The sequence below is a fragment of the Oryzias latipes genome, chromosome 1 (genome assembly GCF_053564925.1).
Source record: "Oryzias latipes strain Hd-rR chromosome 1, Olatipes_Hd-rR_3.1".
Taxonomy (NCBI): Eukaryota; Metazoa; Chordata; class Actinopteri; order Beloniformes; family Adrianichthyidae; genus Oryzias; species Oryzias latipes.
Genome location: NC_136237.1, coordinates 34,212,365 through 34,229,029, shown reverse-complemented (window position 1 = coordinate 34,229,029; position 16,665 = coordinate 34,212,365). Strand labels below are relative to the sequence as shown.

Here is a 16,665-nt window from a genome sequence, read left to right as displayed (position 1 = left end):
GCAATTGGGTTTTGCTACAAGGGCATGCTCTGCTCCTTTTAAATGCGTGCTCTAGTAGACCACTAGGTCCATGAATGTTTTTGTCCTCCTCATCTGAGCTGGCCTCTGGCTCCAACCTGTTTGGCTGGACAGCTCCAATATTGCTTGTCATTTTTGTTGTACCAGTAATGTTATGTTGGCTGGAGAGAGTGTAAAGAGATGGATGTTGGGAAGTGGGGCCGGGCTTACTCTGAACTAGCAGTCCCGCCCATAACTAAGAGGCGAATACTGCCGCTCTGCAGAAAATAGGACACAGGTGAGTTGATTTTGGATAAAAATCGCATAATCATAATATTAAAAAAAGACCACTGGGAACACTTTCAAATTAGATGAAAAGATGGTTGGAGCGGGACTTTAAGAGTAATACGATTTATTTTTAACCATTAATTTTTTTTAAACAGTAATATTTCACATGAGTGCTGAGGGCATTCTGACAAGAGCTCCACGTTTTTTCCGCCATCTTTTTTAAAAACGGTGTGGGAGTGAAGGAACAGGCGGTGCCATGTTAAAATGAAAGTGAAAGTTAAATTAACACAAAGGGTCACTTTGGAGACAGTCAGTCGTCTCTCCAGTTTATAGCGCGGGAGCTGTGCTGTTGAGGAGCTTGTGCGGTGAGTTGAACCTCTCGGTTTCGTTTGCGGGGAGCAGTCGCGTTCGGCTCAACCTCTGATGAGTCACCCTCGGTGTCTGGCGCGAGCGCTGGCAGCAGTTTGTGGCGGTCTTTCGCTCAATCGCTGAGCTGCGCTGCGCGCGCGCGCTCGCTGAGTCGCTCGCTCCAGTTCACCTTCAGGAAAAACAAACCAGCTTTATGTGTGACTAAAACCTCTGTGTTCTTCTGACCTTCACTTTCACTTGGAGCTTAACCATTTGGATCCCACTGGGTGAAAGGTTCTAGCCTGTTTGCGAACAAAATGCGACGACCGTCTCCTTTCAACCGCAGAAAAGGAGACATCTGTTGTGACTTTAATTGAACATGCCAATGACGGAACCAACAGCAACCCACACCGGGTGGTTTCAGTCTTAATTAAACTATCATTGTTTATGGCGGTCATGCAAAACAGATTATCTATTTTAAAAAATACCTTTTATTTTGCATTTTTTTTGTACATTGAGAACACATATTTTTTTTCTTAAATCTTTATGACAGTCTTGCATATATAAGATAAAATCTTCTTGTAAAATATTGAAATGGTAAATTATAAATATTTAATTTTGCTGTTAAAACTTGCATGAGAACATGCAGATTTGCAGAACGGTGTAAAAACGAGTGGAGAGCAAACTTCTACTTTGTGTTATTGTATCCTGTTATTGCTGGACCTCTGCTCTCCAGAGAGCAGGAAATATCTGCTCCACACTGAACACACATTTTGGCATTTAGTCAAAGTATACAGCTAAAGTAACTGGATGTATTTTTTTTCTGGTATTTTTTTTTTTTTTTGTCTTTTTACAGGTTTCCTACTGAGATTAATCATTGCATCTAAATTTGCGACCACCCACATGTATATCTTTATCCTGATGGTGAGAAACAGAAACAGTAGCAAAGCTGAGCTTGATCTAAACTGCTGCAGAAATGCATGCTTTCACTTCTTCAGTGTGGGCTCAGACTCAGACCTCAATCACCTCTTCAGGAGCTGCATTTTAGAAAAATGATCTATAATTTTTTTTTTAATTGCCGCAGAGCAACATGTCTGCCCCCCCCCCCCCCCCCCCCCCCGCCTAAAGAAGAAATGTATAGTAAGAAAAAGTAAAATAAGAGTTTTACACATAATTATTTTAATATGTATTGAAAAATATTTATTTCATGAAGTTCTACTTCTGAAGTCTTGTAATGCATGTTAAAAAACACAATTTTATTTGATAAATGTTAAGAGGTTAGACAAATCCATTGTTTTGTTATTTTAATCAAATGGGTTCAATTTTTTTTTTAGGAGACAATTGTAAGCAATTTCATCAATTTAATAAAAAAGCTGGCAATCATCATAAAGAAGCAAATTTTAGAAAAGGGGAAAACATAGGTTTTTAACTAAAAAGATGAAATAGTAATAAAAAAAAACAAAATTGTTTAACAACATTGAAAGAGGATTGCATCTCAGTAATAACTTATGGAACAATTGAAAAATTAAAGGAGCAACATTTTTTGGGACAAAGTATTTAAAGTATTTTGTTAACATATTCACAAAAAAGAACTAAAAGAAAAATGTTTCAATCTATGCATAATCAAATATTTCTATGAGGCCTTTAAGTAGCAGTAAGTAAAATATTGACCCTGGTGCAGTGTGGTGTGGCGTAGACCAGGCCTTAGACCAGTCTCACACACACCCACACACACCCACACACACACACACACACACACACACACCCACACACACACACACACACACACACACACACACACACACCCACACACGCACACACACACACACACACACTTAAGGAGGAGGGTTTGGGGAAGAGAAGGAGGGAGTTAAAATTGTGTGCCCTGTCTAGGCTACCCCACCTTGGTGGGACATAGCCTTGGTATATAGATAGATAGATAGATAGATAGATAGATAGATAGATAGATAGATAGATAGATAGAAGTAAAATATTATAAAGAATTTTGTGTGGAAAAGGTCCAAATAAGGTCTCTTCTTTGTGCATTTTGCTTTAAATCAATGTATCTTTTTTTATTTTTCCACATTTTTATCTTCAACAAAATGCCCTCATGATTAAAAAAAAACCCCTTCCATTTAAAGCAAAAGAAAACAAGGATTGTTCATGCATGCGGAGAGTGCCCGAACCCCCCCAGATTTTGCACACAGTTAAGTTCGACACTTGTGCATTGCTGTTTTGATAAGTACAACTAACCAGGAAACTGAAGTTTACTGCTAAACAGACAAAACTGTTTTGGATTCAGGTTTGCTTCCTCTTCAGGTCCTGTAAGTGAATAGCATGTGGTTGTTTTAGTTGGCTTCTCAAATCCTTCTTTAAACAAGTCTAAGTGGACTTTCTTCTTCATGCATAAGCTTACAAATGTGCAGCGAAATGTTTTTTTAAAAATTGTTTATTTTCTGGTCATGTGATGCTGTCATTCACATCATGTGAGACAAATGAGGGATATTCCTGAAGAATGCCCGCTGTTTGTGTTCTGTAGTATAATGAGAGCAGAAATGAACACTGGGAAACTTCTCTTTTCACATCCTACATAATGTCAGTTTGGGTGGGAAATGAAAGTCACTATAGGCCAAAAAATCATTTAAACCTGTCAGACAGATGGAAGGTTGCATGGATTTGAGGCTGTGTTATTCTTATAAAGTATGTTTGTGTTTAAAAGTTGCAACCATGAATTAAGAGAAAACTGACGGGGTGTGAGTTTTTGGAAAACTTACTGTTTCGTCTATTGTTTTTCTCCATCAGATCAAACCTTGACCTAAAATATTTGGCCCCAGCAAAACATACAAAGAAAAAAGAGCAAACATAAGATTTAAGGAAGCAAGTTTACAAAATGTCTGAACGACTTGTGTGCGAACACACTAAAGGTTTATTGCACCATAAAGAAGTCAAGCAAGATGTTTTTGTCTTTTTAAATGTTCTGTCTCGTCAGCTTAACTTTTATTCTTCTCTCTGACTCTTTCCATTCATGCTCAGATGTTCTTCTGCCAAAAAAGATTTTAAGAAAGCTAAGAATATTTTTTTTTCAATTAATGAAATGATGGATGAATGATGGGGGGCAAATAAGACAATTCTGACAACATGAACACGGCTACTTATCCTCACAGCTGCACGCTATAACATGTTGGAACATGAGTCGCATGTCTTTCTGTTTGGTGGTTAAGAAGGAAGAAAAGCTTCTTACTGGAAGAGAAATATTTAGGTTGTTTTTCCATTCTAACTCTAGTAAAGTATTTATTTTTAGATTGTTGGTAAAGAAATGCTAAGAAATGTGTTTGTTTTTATTTTTTAATGTTTAGATTTTTAAATTGAAGAGACAGGATGTCATTTCTGATCCAGGATTAGTGTCTGTTGTTTTTATTCGTGTTACCATTGAAGAGAAAATGTTTTTTACCTAAGCTAGTAAAAGGAAAATTAAAGATGTTAGATCAGCTTTGTGTTTGATGTCTTTAAGAAAATCAACAAAAGGGGAATTTGTTTCATTTAAGCCAAAAAATTATATAAAATGTACATTATTTTTAAAAATTCTAGTGCTTGGTATCTGCCACCATGAAACACCAGTATTTAAGGAGAAAACTGGAATTACACAGAACCCATAAGTGTTGCCCCACGCAGAGCACACGGATGCTCTTTGGACTTTGTCTGTTATTGTGTTTGGCTGTAATCTTTCATCACAATGTTGTTTCAGGTCAAGAAACATGGCCTCCAGTGGTACTATCGTCTGCATAATCTATGCTTTTGGGATTACTGTAGGAGTTGCCAACTGTAAGTTCAGTTAGACTCTTAGATTAGGGTAAATTGATCACTGCTAACCTCATTTGAACTGTGTTCCACAGCGTCATTGAAGCTGGAATGTGACGAAACAAATACGGGGCAGTTTGGCCAACAGTCACTGTTGAAGTGTGTCATAAAGCAACCTGCTGTAAAAGTCCGCGTGGTCATTTGGCGCAAGGTGGGCGAGAATGAAGAAGCCCTCCTGGTTTTCGAAGACACGGTGAAGAAGCAGGTGCAGGGCTTCAGGTTTGTTGAACCTTTCTGGATCACGAACAACCCGGACCTGTCCATGCTGATCAACAACACAAAGATGGAGGATGAGGGAGAATACCTCTGCACGGTGGTCACGGATGCGGGTGAAGGCGAGAAGATCACTCAACTCAAAGTGAAAGGTGAAGCTAAAAGATAATGACAAAAACTTCAGGTTAGGGCTGCTGGAGGAACCCGAGGCTCAGATGAGTTTACATTTGCTTTGCTCTGTAAGTGACTGGGGAACATCGCTTAAAGCAAGACAGTACTGGCTCTAGACATTCATCCCCTGTGAGAAAACACATCTGTGTTAGTCTGGCTTCCTCCCTCAATCCGGTACCACTCAAATGAGGTCATCTGGAAATTCCGAACTGAACACTAGCAGGAATGCATGCTTGTGTGTGTTAGATAGCCTGGGTTTTTATCTTGGTGGGACTCTAAACAGGATGGAATGAGTATATTAGAAAAAAAATCTTAATGATTGAAAGGGGCTTTCCTAAACCTCTTAGATAATGTCTGTGGGCTTCTTTTTAAAGGCTTCTTTTTATTTTTCCTTTCAGTTTGATAAAATTACATTAAAGGGCTACAGTTTTATTCCTTGAAGTTGCTGAGTTCTCATCAGATGCTGTGAGACACGTAATGAAAATCAGATGGAATGATTTCATTTAGGTGTTAACTAATTCTGTTTTCCACCTCATTTCTTGCAGCCAGATACAATCAGCCGACCATTAAACAAACCAAAAAAACAAAGACTTCAAATGTAGCAAGCTACCTGATCTGTGAGTCTTTTGGAGGATACCCAGAAGGCGAACTGCGCTGGTTTGACGAACACGACAAGGACTGGACAAAGAGCTCAAACATGACAGTAAAAAAGACGGATAACGGTTTGTTTAAACTCTCAAGCTGGCTGCCATTGATGTCAGGATCCACATATGAAAGCTACACCTGCAAAGTGTATGATGGCAAAGGAGTTGAGGAGGGAAAGGTCTTCTTTGAACCCAACAAACAAACAGACCCTGAAGGTATGTCAAACTGAGTGGCTTTTTTTTTTTTACTTCTGGGCCATCTGTTCACAAACGGGTGCAGAAAATAAGTTTTACCTAATAGGTAGCATGAACCCAGCAGAAGTTTGGGATCGCTGAACTCAAAACCTAAAGGGATCATACCTTTCATTGTCTGTGTGTGGGGGAGCAGCGAACCTCTTCATAGTAAAAAAAATAAAAAAACATGTTTTGACCTTACCAGGCCTGTTTTTAAGAATACAAAACAATTTCCTTAAAAAAAGAGAAAGATGTGTTACAACGTGCAACATGTCACAGATAAAAACACGACAACAATTGCAAATACTTTCAAACGAAAAGCATGCAGGATGGGGTCAAGAATGTTTTGGTTCTGATGTTAGATTTGATCTAAATCTGGAAAACACAATATCTGGAGTAAAATCATCCAATTCAACAAGTCTTTGCTGACCGACTTGAGCTCTTTGAAATCTTTCTGGGTCATTTCAGGTTAACACAAACTGGTTTACAGGACATTCCTATGCTCTGGCTGTTGTTCTAACCTTTTTTTAACTTATTTTTTTAGCGTCAGTAAACAATGAGGAGCTGAAGAAAGAGACCTCCCCCGCAGCATTTGTTGCTCCTGTGGTGGTCATTGGATCTGTGATTGTGGGATTACTTTTACTGCTGCTTTACAGAAGGCAAAGTCAAAGTAAGTAGACATGCAGAATTTGAAACAAAATTGTTACATTTACCCTCTTTGACTGATTTTGGTATTTATGAAGACAATAAGGCGTCTGAGGAAAGTCAGAAGAAGCTAAATTGTGTTCGTTTTTGTTTCTTTTTTAAGAACTGGAGGAATTTGTTTCTCAACATATTGCGTGCTTGAGAGTCATTTTTGGATTGCAGAAATGTTGAAGGTGCAAAGATGGCAATGAATGATCTTTGCTCATAATAGGCAGATATATGAAGTGTGCCAGGATTTTTTTTTTGTGGGCTGTGCCATTTGCAACAATGTAGTGAGAGTAGCGAGCGGGTAGAAGAAACAAGATCAAAGAAAGTCTGACAGACGTTGGTTGGCTCAATCGTTGGGTATCGTTCTGGGCGGATTGGGTGGTGAAAAAGGAACCAAAAAGGTAGGAGACCAGCGAAGCTGAATGATTCAGAAGTATTAAGCTCTGAAGAAAAGACGTGTACAGCTGAGGATCCTGAGGTTTACTGTGAGAGCAGAAAGTTGTTTTTTTTTTGTCACAGTGCCAATTTATACTACTATATCAGTGGGTGAAAAAGCAGGACAGACAAGTTTGACAGGTGCTGGAACAGGGTTGATGTAGAACTGAGGACATGTTGTTTATCTGTAATTCAAATGATTGCGCACTTGTTTGTGCACAATTCAAACCTTAAACAAAACACGTTCTCCAGTGTGCAGTTGAGAAGACGTAGACAACATTTTTCATTTTGTTTAAACAAACTTTGAGCGCGTCTCTTTTTGTGGTAAGGTAAGACTATTGAGCATAGGTGAAAAAAAGACAGATTTATTTATGCTGTGACCTTTAGAGGTTTTGGGTGACCTGTGTCTGGTTCTGTTTTCAAAGACGTTGGCCTGGAGGCTAAATCAATGCTGCTTCAGCTGAACACAAAGCCAGAACAAAAACTGAAACTGTACTGTCAGTTTGGTTTTTAGTGCAAGTAAAGACTGGATCATACATGAAAACACAGGCAACTCTCAATCCTCACATGTAAATAAAAGCTGAAAGGTTCTTTTTCACAATGAAACCTCTCGTGCATCGTCATTATACATAATGTGTCATTTCCAACCAGGAAGAAACGTGCTGGTAGAAAATTGGGTCGATTTAAATTTTCTAGAAGTAGGAACAGTTTAGTGGTTGACTGAACACACAAACTGATACAGCAATACAAAAACGAACTTTTTGTAAGCGGAAGCACATTTAAAAAAAAGGCTTAGATGTTGACCAGTATGTTTTACAAAACACCCAGGAAGCATTAAAACACATTAGAAACAGAGAAATGGCTGGTAACAATGTGTAGGGCACTAATCAAGGATCAAGGAATGATTCGTTTCAGGGTCTTTAAATTAAAATCCTGTTTCAGTTTTATGCTTTTGCAGAACTGAAAAACCATAATGCTTAAGTATTTTTGTCAATCATCTGCAGCAGGTCGACAGATTTCATCATTTTCTCATAGTGAGCAGGAAGTAATGAGGAAAGAACTTTACAGGAAGAAAAGAAAAAACCTGTTGCACACCTGGTTATTTAAGACCGAAAAGTACCTGGCTGGGCACATTGACAGGTGGATGCCTTCAGCGAAAATGCTGTGGAACTATTTGTTGTTATGCAATGCTTTGGAAAATGTCCCACAGCAGTGTCTCAATAAAAGGGAATGTGATAAACAAATGGTGAGTTTGCAGCCACCATAACTCTGCATCTTTTACAGAAATGCGGAGACCCTCCACTGCACCCCTTATGGGTATGTTCATCTCTGGGCCGACGGGTGCTGCCACTGGTTTCTGATCTTTGGGAGCAGATAACTTTCCCTCCAGCCAGCTAACAATCTTATCACAAAACCAAACATATTCTTCCAATCGGGTGAGAATGTTAAGCTGAGCTTTTAGTTAAGTCATAAACACTCATCGCTTCTATCTTTGGGCTAACTGGGAATAAAACGGCTGAGTTGACTCAGAATCCAAATCTTTCCGCCGTACTTGTATGGAGGAGTTGCTCTGGGTGTGTTTTTCTACTTTCTACTTACGAATTGACCACATAACTTTACTCACTAACAGAAATCTGTCTGCTTGCATGTCATGAACTTTCATAATCTCGTGATGGTTCAAACTGATACCAGAACAGAAAATTGTTAAGGCAGAAAAATGTCAAAGTGGTGCAAATCTCGCTCAAAGATTTAGAAAAAAACAACAACTTTATTCCGATTTATGAAAGACTTGGTGTCGTTTAATTCCACAAACCGCAATTATTAGTTTCCCCTTTATGATTAATTTTCAAATGGTTAGCACTTCTGTGAATTAAAAAGAATGGCACCCATACGTCACTATCAAATCCAAGTCCCTGATCGGCCAAAGTTTGAACTGGTTTAACTTTCTAGCGTTTAATGGCCGCGTGTTCTGTACGCAGAGCTCAAAAACAGACTTACAACCTTGCATAGCGAAGTGTGAACGCAAGAGTTTAAACTTGGAAGACTGAAGCAGATTTATGTCCGTTTACATAGACTTTTCATTGAAAGTGGTCACTTGAACTTGTGTTGCTGAGGTCTGTGTGAACGTAGCATAATGGTCCACTTCTGAGTTCTCCACGGCTTTCAATGTACATTTTCCACAAGGAAATCTGAAAGGAAAAGTACCTGATCCTTGTCTTGGGGATCCATTCTGCTTGTTTTTCAGCTCTCCCTCCTTTCTGCCGTTAACTGAGATTAAGTATGTTCAGTCAGGCAGAATCTGAAATCCAGGTAATCAGTAACGAGAAGAACAGGGAGAGCTTTAAAATGAGCCAAGAAAGAACCAGCAGCTCTGGTGTAAAACAAAAGAAAAACTTGAAACCAAACTGCTCTAAATTTCTTGATTTGTGCTGTCCAACTCACTTGTAATTAATGGGTTATGTCTAGGCTTTTGACTTTGGTGGATCTTTCTGAAACCTCTGCCTGTACTTGCAGAGAAGCTTCCCACCTGTCTGTCCAAGTTCAGACAGGCGTTTGCTCTTTTCCAGAATTGACATTTTATACGTTGCTCTCATTTATTGCAGGTCCTCACGAAAGCGTTGAGATACAGGATCCAGACGTTGAAACTGGTAAGTAAGTCAACATTGCAGTGATTTAAGGGATTTGGGATTAACTGTCTTTATTCTCCTTAATGGCTTCAGAAATTAACTCACATTACCTGTTTCTCCAGGTGATCCCGAATATGAGGTCGAATATAAAAATCAGCCCTGAGGTATTTTAAAATGAATCATTTCCATTGTGAAAACCGAGACTAGACCTCATCAAATGTCTTACAGTTCCTCATTTTCTCTGCAGGAGGGATCACATGTGATCACAACCAATGTAAAGTCAGCACTTCCATGTTTGGTATTCTCCAAAATGTTGTACTTTTCTACCCTTGTACAACTTTGTATAAATGCTTGGAACTTGTACCACTTAAGATTGTGTTAATCAAGTGTGAGTTTGTGATTCCTTCAAGTTTGCCAAGTTGGAGTGGTTTTTAGATGAGGATGACGTTTTGAGCAGCTAGAAAGCGATTTCTGAGCAGCTGGAAAGCGAGGTGCAAGCATCAGAATGATGAAAACCAACCACAGCTCGAAATGACTTGTACTGATAGGCTGTAAGCTACCGTATATGTGGCATTTCTAAAAAAAAAACAAAAGCTTGGTGAACAGGTAGCATCTGTTAAGTTACTATACTTGCCAAAGCTTGACAAGACTGTTGTTTTGTCCCCCTCTTTTTGTTGTTGTTGCACAATTGATTTTTTTTGAGGCTTTGGAAAAAAATGATAGATTTTTGGATGAGTGTATTTGAGGGGGAAATGTTTGAAATCACAGATTTTTATATTTTTTTCACTAGGGTCACTAAACTGTGAAGTTGATTAATTTTTCTTGATATCTGTATACCATAATTTTCTTTTTAAGTCCTATGATCAGTTCCTGCTGAGAATACCAAATGTTTATATAAATATATATATATATATATATATATATAATTTTTTTTACTTTTATTTGAGAGAACGACTCGTTTAAACACTTTATTTTTATACTGCCAGGATTTTCTGTTCAACGAAGTCTCACTTTGTTGAAAGAGGACCAAAAATCCTTTAAGAAAAATCCTGTAATAACAGTCTGCTTTTTAATAAAGTGACATTTTGAAGTGTCCCATTTAACCCTTGGTGGATTTTGTTTGATGAATCTTTTTCTCCTAAAGTCAGATTGCAGCTACTTTGATCCCATATTTGATTCTCTCTGGAGTTCCCATTTTTTTGTGAAGTAATCCAGACTGCCCTTATGTAACTTTGACACAGTTGTCCTGTGGGCTCTGATTCTCGGCGAAACAAAGCCTATTTTCCCCCCTCATTCATTCTTGTCATTTGAAGCCAGCTTTCATTTCTAAAGAAAAGTGCCCTCGAGCTCTGAGGATTAATGAAAAACTGTGAGAGCAAAGTTCAGTAAAGCCTTTTCACCAGCATAAGGGTAAATGATTCATAGTCTGTAATAGCAAACTTGCAAAAGAAAAGTTTAGCAAAAGATTTAAACTTCAGTTTTCTACTTTCAGTTTAAAAAAACATTTTTGTAAAAACAAAATGAATCAGTGAGGAACTTTGTAATTTATGTGACTGATATGTAAGCTATCCCCACTGTACAAATATCGGGGCAAAAGCAGGCACTGAACTTTAAAACACCCTGATTTGTTTGAATTATTGTTGTAAAAAGTGTAATATGTTTTTGTGTGTGTTCATTAAAATCCTTACTTTTTGTGGCATTTATTTTAGTTGTCAGCAGTCTTTATTGGTTTTTATTGAGCACATGCTCAGATTCTCTTTGATTCTTTTTCTCTTTTAGTTTTAAGATAATTTGTGGAAACAGACTTAGTGAGGCGTGATGTCCAGGAAGGAAATTATGTTTACGCTTTGGGAGGTTAGCACTAACTCCTTCATTGTTTAGTAAAAGTTCTTGGCTGGACTGTAGTAATTTGTATGAACCGATGAAGTCAGTTTGCCTTACTTTTACTTTCATTTTAGCTTGGTCATCTGTAAAATTCCCAGGTTCTCATGCACAGACATGCTATGCACCAGGGAGCAGAGTCTTTTAGGATCTAAAGTGAAAGAAAAACTAGTCAAATCCTATTCATTCCGCAGTAATAACATTTTCCATATGTTTTTAATCCAGCATATTAGTGACAGGACATCTTGAAGCATTGGGCATCTGCTCTGCCCTCTGTTGGTAGTAGGAAGGCACAACATTCACGCCCTTATTTGGGGATTTTCCTGTATCTGATTTCTCAATGGTTACAGGATGGCTCTTCCATGAAATCCTTTTGACCCTTGTGGTATTTTTGGCACTTTATCATTGGGAGTTGGGTCATCCAGACCCACTAGACAGTGCGCTGAACCTTTTTTCTTCAATGATTTGTGATCTTCACTGGTGTCCATGGATTACATGAAATCTTTCCACCTTTATCCACCTTTGTCATGGTAGGGAGAACACGTCAATGTCAGGGTGGGGTCATAGGATAGCACAAGGGTTAATATGCTCAAGATGGATCTAAACACTTGGTTTCAGTCTCTTAGGTATTTTTGTTTTTGTCTAAGACCTTTTCCTGACAGAATTCCAAACAGGGCATGAACTCTATTAGGCCAGAACAGTCTCATAATTCAGAAATGCACACAGTCTTTGTCACAAATGCCCACACTCTGGTTCACAACTGTAATTTTATGCAAACGTATGTGCTTTCTGAATTATGAGACTGTTCTAGCCTCCAACTTCTCCAACACATTCCAGACTGGCCATATGTTATGTGTTGGTGCACATATTTCTGCTTTAGTGTGTGAACCTTCATTATTTTTTACTGCTGCTGCTGTTTCTCGAGTTTTATTTCTTTGAGTGGATACAAACATGCTCATTTTTATTTTGTGTTTGTTCTTTTGAGCGAATCAGTGTTAAGTGGGAGGCAAAGCCATGGCTGAGATAAACTCAACACAGTTTACCTCTAATAGAAATTGTACAATTTTTACTTTTAGATGACATCTCAGGTTTTAACTAAAATGAACTTTAACCTTTACAGCTGATCATAAATTGACTTTATCGGAAATGCACATGTCCAACCGTGGCAATGTTTCAGGATTTATTGCACAAACAAACTTCAAACTGATAACAAAAATCACAACGTGTCTGAACCATGACCTGATGTAAATAGAAGAAAAAAAAAAGGTTCTGGTGGAATGCCACATTGCAGCAGGGGAAACCAGAAAGATGCTGCAGTTGATGCTCAAACTAACATGTGACAAGTTGCAGCGATGGCAGCAATCTGAGATGCAGAACCAAAAACCGCAAAACTAAATCTTAAAGTAATTTAATTTTATTATTTTTATTTTCTGTCTTACAAGAAAAGTAATTTTATCAAGAAAGTTTGATAATAGCAAAATAATCTCAGTTTGAAAAAACATATCTTAATGGCTAGAATTTATTTGTTATAGTAAGAATTTAGGACAATGTTTCTTATACCATTTGCAGATTTTGTTTATTTGTTGCTTATTTAAAGAAAAATCTGCCAATGGGTTTCAGAGTTTTTTACAATGTACCCTGTTTTTGCAGTGCTTGGTTTCTTGCTGTGGTACTGAGGTTGAGCGGTCCACCACTGATCGGAAGTTGCGGGTTGGGTTCCTGCCCCGCCCACCCACGTTTGAGTGTGTCCTTTGGTATTGCTCCTGCTGGTTATAGGTTGTGTTTGACATCAGTGTGTGCATGGGGAATGGGACTGTGACCGCACTTTAGACCTTCAAAGAAGGTAGTGAAAACGCTATATAAGTAAATACCAATTGTAATTTAAATGCAATGGCTGGATTTCCTGATATATTTCAATGGATAAAGTTTTTAAAATGATTTACTTGAAGGCCAAATCTCAATTTACTGACAGAAAAGTACATTGGTGAACAGAAATCGAATCTAAGTGGATGTTATGTTACATTAAATACAGTTATATTAGCCTTTGTTACCTTGAGTCACTCTTAGTTTTTTTTCCACTGCTGTTGGCTTAAATGAATCATTACTGGGAAGGTTCCCATCTTTACTGTACATTGCTATAAACATTTTGTTTCAATTAAGATTTGTTGACAGGTGCACACATCACATCACAGATCAAGATAAAAATGTTCCAAAACAAGGAAAAAATATGTTTATATGCCACCATCTACATCACACATCCTGGTTCTGAAAAGTCATGGGTGAATGAATATTTCTGTCTCTTCTCTTTGTTGGAGCCTAAGCACAAGGGGACTTTGAAAATCTGATAAGCATTGATCTTTCTTTTACAGATTAACCTGAAGGAATGATGTTTTGACTGACTTTTAAGATAAACAAACCAAAGAAAACCTCCACACTCTGATCTTATCATTAGATCCCTGAAGATGCAATCAGATTATCAGATTAACTTTTTCTTGATTTTCGAAATAGCATGCCAAAACTTTTCGTACTTCCACACACTCACTATTTCCCAGTGAAGCCACACTTAATCAGAGCAACTGCAAAAAAGAACGTTTTTCTGCAAAATTTAAAAAAATCAGCCAACGACATGGGAGCCAAGATAGATTGATTGTTAATACTTTATTCATTCCCATCAGGACAAACCCGATTGTCCATTACCCATCACACAAAAATAAACACAACAAATAAATAATTAAAAAGGAAAAAAAATAGAATAAGTTCTTCCCAAGAACTATTAAGAAAACTCAAAAATCATATCATATCATAGCACCTGGGATTAAAGATCTATGGAACCTCTCAGTCCTGCAGCACAGCAGCTGCTTCTCTGAGAAGCCAAAGTCTTGTGACTTGTATTGTTGAGAATAGCCTGCATCCCTACAGAGTCAACCCTTCACCCGTAACCGAAACACACTTCCTGATTAATTTGTCCAGCGGTTACTGTCCCTTATCGTAATGTTGATGACCCAACCCAACCCCAACAGACCACACCATAAAAAAACAGCACTGGCTACAACTGACTGATAAAAATGTGTAGCATTTCATTGCAGATGTTGAAGTACCATAGCCCTCTCAAAAACAGAAGTATGCTCTGACCCATCTTAGGAAAGGCCTTCTGCACAGACCAGTCCAGTGCTCTATGCCTTTGACGGTGTGCCCTCTTCCAGCTCCACCAATGTCATACAGTTCGCAGATGACAGTGTGGTGGTGGGCCTGATCTCCAACAATGACAAGATCAATCTCCTCCTCAACATCAGCAAAACTAAGGAGTTGTTGGTGGACTTCAGCTCAGAACAGATGAGGAACTACCAGCCCCGGACGGTCAACGGGACCCCAGTGGAGAGGGTGGACAGTTTCAAGTACCTAGGTCTTCATATGAAACAGGAACTGACACGTTCTTGTCATGCTAACACCCTGTTGAAGAAGGCCCAGCAGCATCTTCATCACCTCAGACACCTGAAGGACCTTAAATTGTTCGTAGAGGTGCTAAAGACACTCTACTACTCTACACCTGCACCCCAAAATCATCCTGCCGGGAAGTACCACAGCCTGGTTTGGGAACGGCACCAAACAGGACAAGAAAGCTCCCCAAAGGGTGGTGCAATCGGCCGAGTGCATCATCCGTGTCAAGCTCCCTGACGTGAAAACTATTTACAACAAGTGGGGCTGCACCAGAGCTATTACTGAAATACCTCAGTTATCCTAACAATGGACTCCTCTCTCTGCTATGGTTAGTGAATTATTACCATTCCCTGCCCTTAACAGGAACGTCTAATGCCTGTCTTCCTGGACACCCCCCTACACAACACATCGTTCCACCCCAGCTGTTTCAAAACAGAAAACTGCACATTCTACGTAATCTCAGCACAGCAACGTCACTTTATATGATTTAACACTTTGCAGCACATGACCAGTTTATACTTTTGTCTCCCTAACACTGTCCCTGCTGTTTATATCGTATAGTAGGCTATAGAGTCATATTCTTTTTTATAGTTACTGCTTTCAGGCCGGTACTCTGTTGGACAGTCATGCAGTACATTTCACTACATACTGTACTATGTATGAATAAGTATGCATCAAATAGAATTTAAGTTTGTGGTCAAGGTGGACTCTGAGATACATGAAGTATAGGACAATTTCAGTGCTGTTTCCATCAGTGGTACAGATGGCCGCTTTTTTTCTTCCTGCAAAAATCCGCGGAGCCATTCATCATTTTCAACATTATTTGGTTAGGTCTGGTTGCCATGATTACAAATGGCATTAAAGTCATGTGAGGATAATCACAGATGCTCGTTTCTAGGGTTTCAAAAAGCCATCTGCCCACCGGCAGAGAAGAGCTTCTATCTGTATTTTTGACCAACCATTTTTTTTTACTGCTTGATTCTACTAAAAGCTGTTACCTGCTGTTAAACACTATTGCTTTGTTACGCTAGTTACACTTGCTAAAGCACATTGAGTGCACATGTTCTTCCGTCTGAGTTGCAAGATAAGAAAAACCTCCCTGGAATACACCTGTATCAGTTGAACCAGAAGTGACATGTGACAAGAGACATGAGAAGTGTGCAGATTAGTTTTCCTTCCCCCGTCTTAAGCAGAAAGGGGGCAGCAGCAGGAGCACAGACACAAGTTACAACTAAAGGATCTTGGAAATAAATCCTAGACACTGGTTGAGCATTTGGACAACTTAGCCCAGAACATCGGACTTGGGGGGGGTTACAACAAATACAACAACAACAGCAACAAAGATTGGCACTGTCAATATAAATGATCTATGCAGGTTAGAAGAAAGCCAACTCTGTTTGGATCTGACAACAACAAACCGGGAAAACTCCGTTTACCATTAAAGGTCAAACAGCTGATTTAACTAGATGACTTTTTTTTTGCATGTTTTTGCTGTAAATATATTTCTGTGAGAAATGCAAAAGGACAGCAAATCAGATGCATGAAATCAGTGGGGTTGTCATCATTTGTACATGCAGTGCAGGAGCTTCTGCAGCAGTATAGCTATGGCAGCTGCTGTGCAGTTTTATCTGCTGACGTTTGCTTTGAGACAGCTGCAGCTGTGCTTCACGCTGAGACGCAGAGGCCAAAGACCTGTCAGCGGCTCAGAGGCATTCAAGATCGTTCAGTGTTCAGGCCAGGACACCTGTCTGTCTTTCAGCTTCAAAATGTGGTGGAGGAGAATCTGAAAACCGATTCTGAGTGTTTGTTTTGCAGAACACATTTCATGGCAGTTGTTT

At 38.9% G+C, this 16,665-nt stretch overlaps 1 protein-coding gene across 4 annotated transcripts; it reads left to right on the top strand.

Moving 5' to 3' along the window:
- The first annotated feature begins 221 nt into the window (after nt 1-221).
- On the top strand, nt 222-11,211 carry LOC101156630 (uncharacterized). Of its 4 annotated transcripts, none has more exons than XM_078953944.1 (9): nt 222-295; nt 4,379-4,455; nt 4,527-4,856; nt 5,421-5,735; nt 6,298-6,423; nt 8,166-8,198; nt 9,485-9,529; nt 9,631-9,672; nt 9,756-11,211. In XM_078953944.1, exons 2-8 carry the CDS (start codon nt 4,389-4,391, stop codon nt 9,669-9,671), a joined length of 957 nt encoding a protein of 318 aa, XP_078810070.1. In that variant the 5' UTR covers nt 222-295; nt 4,379-4,388; the 3' UTR covers nt 9,672; nt 9,756-11,211. The 4 variants fall into 4 exon arrangements, 3 of the variants coding, with proteins under 3 accessions (XP_078810070.1, XP_011472152.1, XP_011472156.1); XR_013658508.1 differs by lacking the exon at nt 222-295 and adding an exon at nt 367-650 and having other exon boundaries at nt 8,166-8,317; nt 9,756-9,879; XM_011473850.4 differs by lacking the exon at nt 222-295 and adding an exon at nt 367-650.
- The last annotated feature ends 5,454 nt before the right edge of the window (nt 11,212-16,665 follow it).

What these genes read in the sequence shown, in the direction of transcription:
- LOC101156630 (XM_078953944.1), top strand. Translation starts at nt 4,389, where the DNA reads ATGGCCTCCAGTGGTACTATCGTCTGCATAATCTATGCTTTTGGGATT. An exon ending in CAAACAAACAGACCCTGAAG is followed by an intron (nt 5,736 to 6,297) that starts GTATGTCAAACT and finishes TTATTTTTTTAG; the next exon opens with CGTCAGTAAACAATGAGGAG. An exon ending in TTACAGAAGGCAAAGTCAAA is followed by an intron (nt 6,424 to 8,165) that starts GTAAGTAGACAT and finishes CATCTTTTACAG; the next exon opens with AAATGCGGAGACCCTCCACT.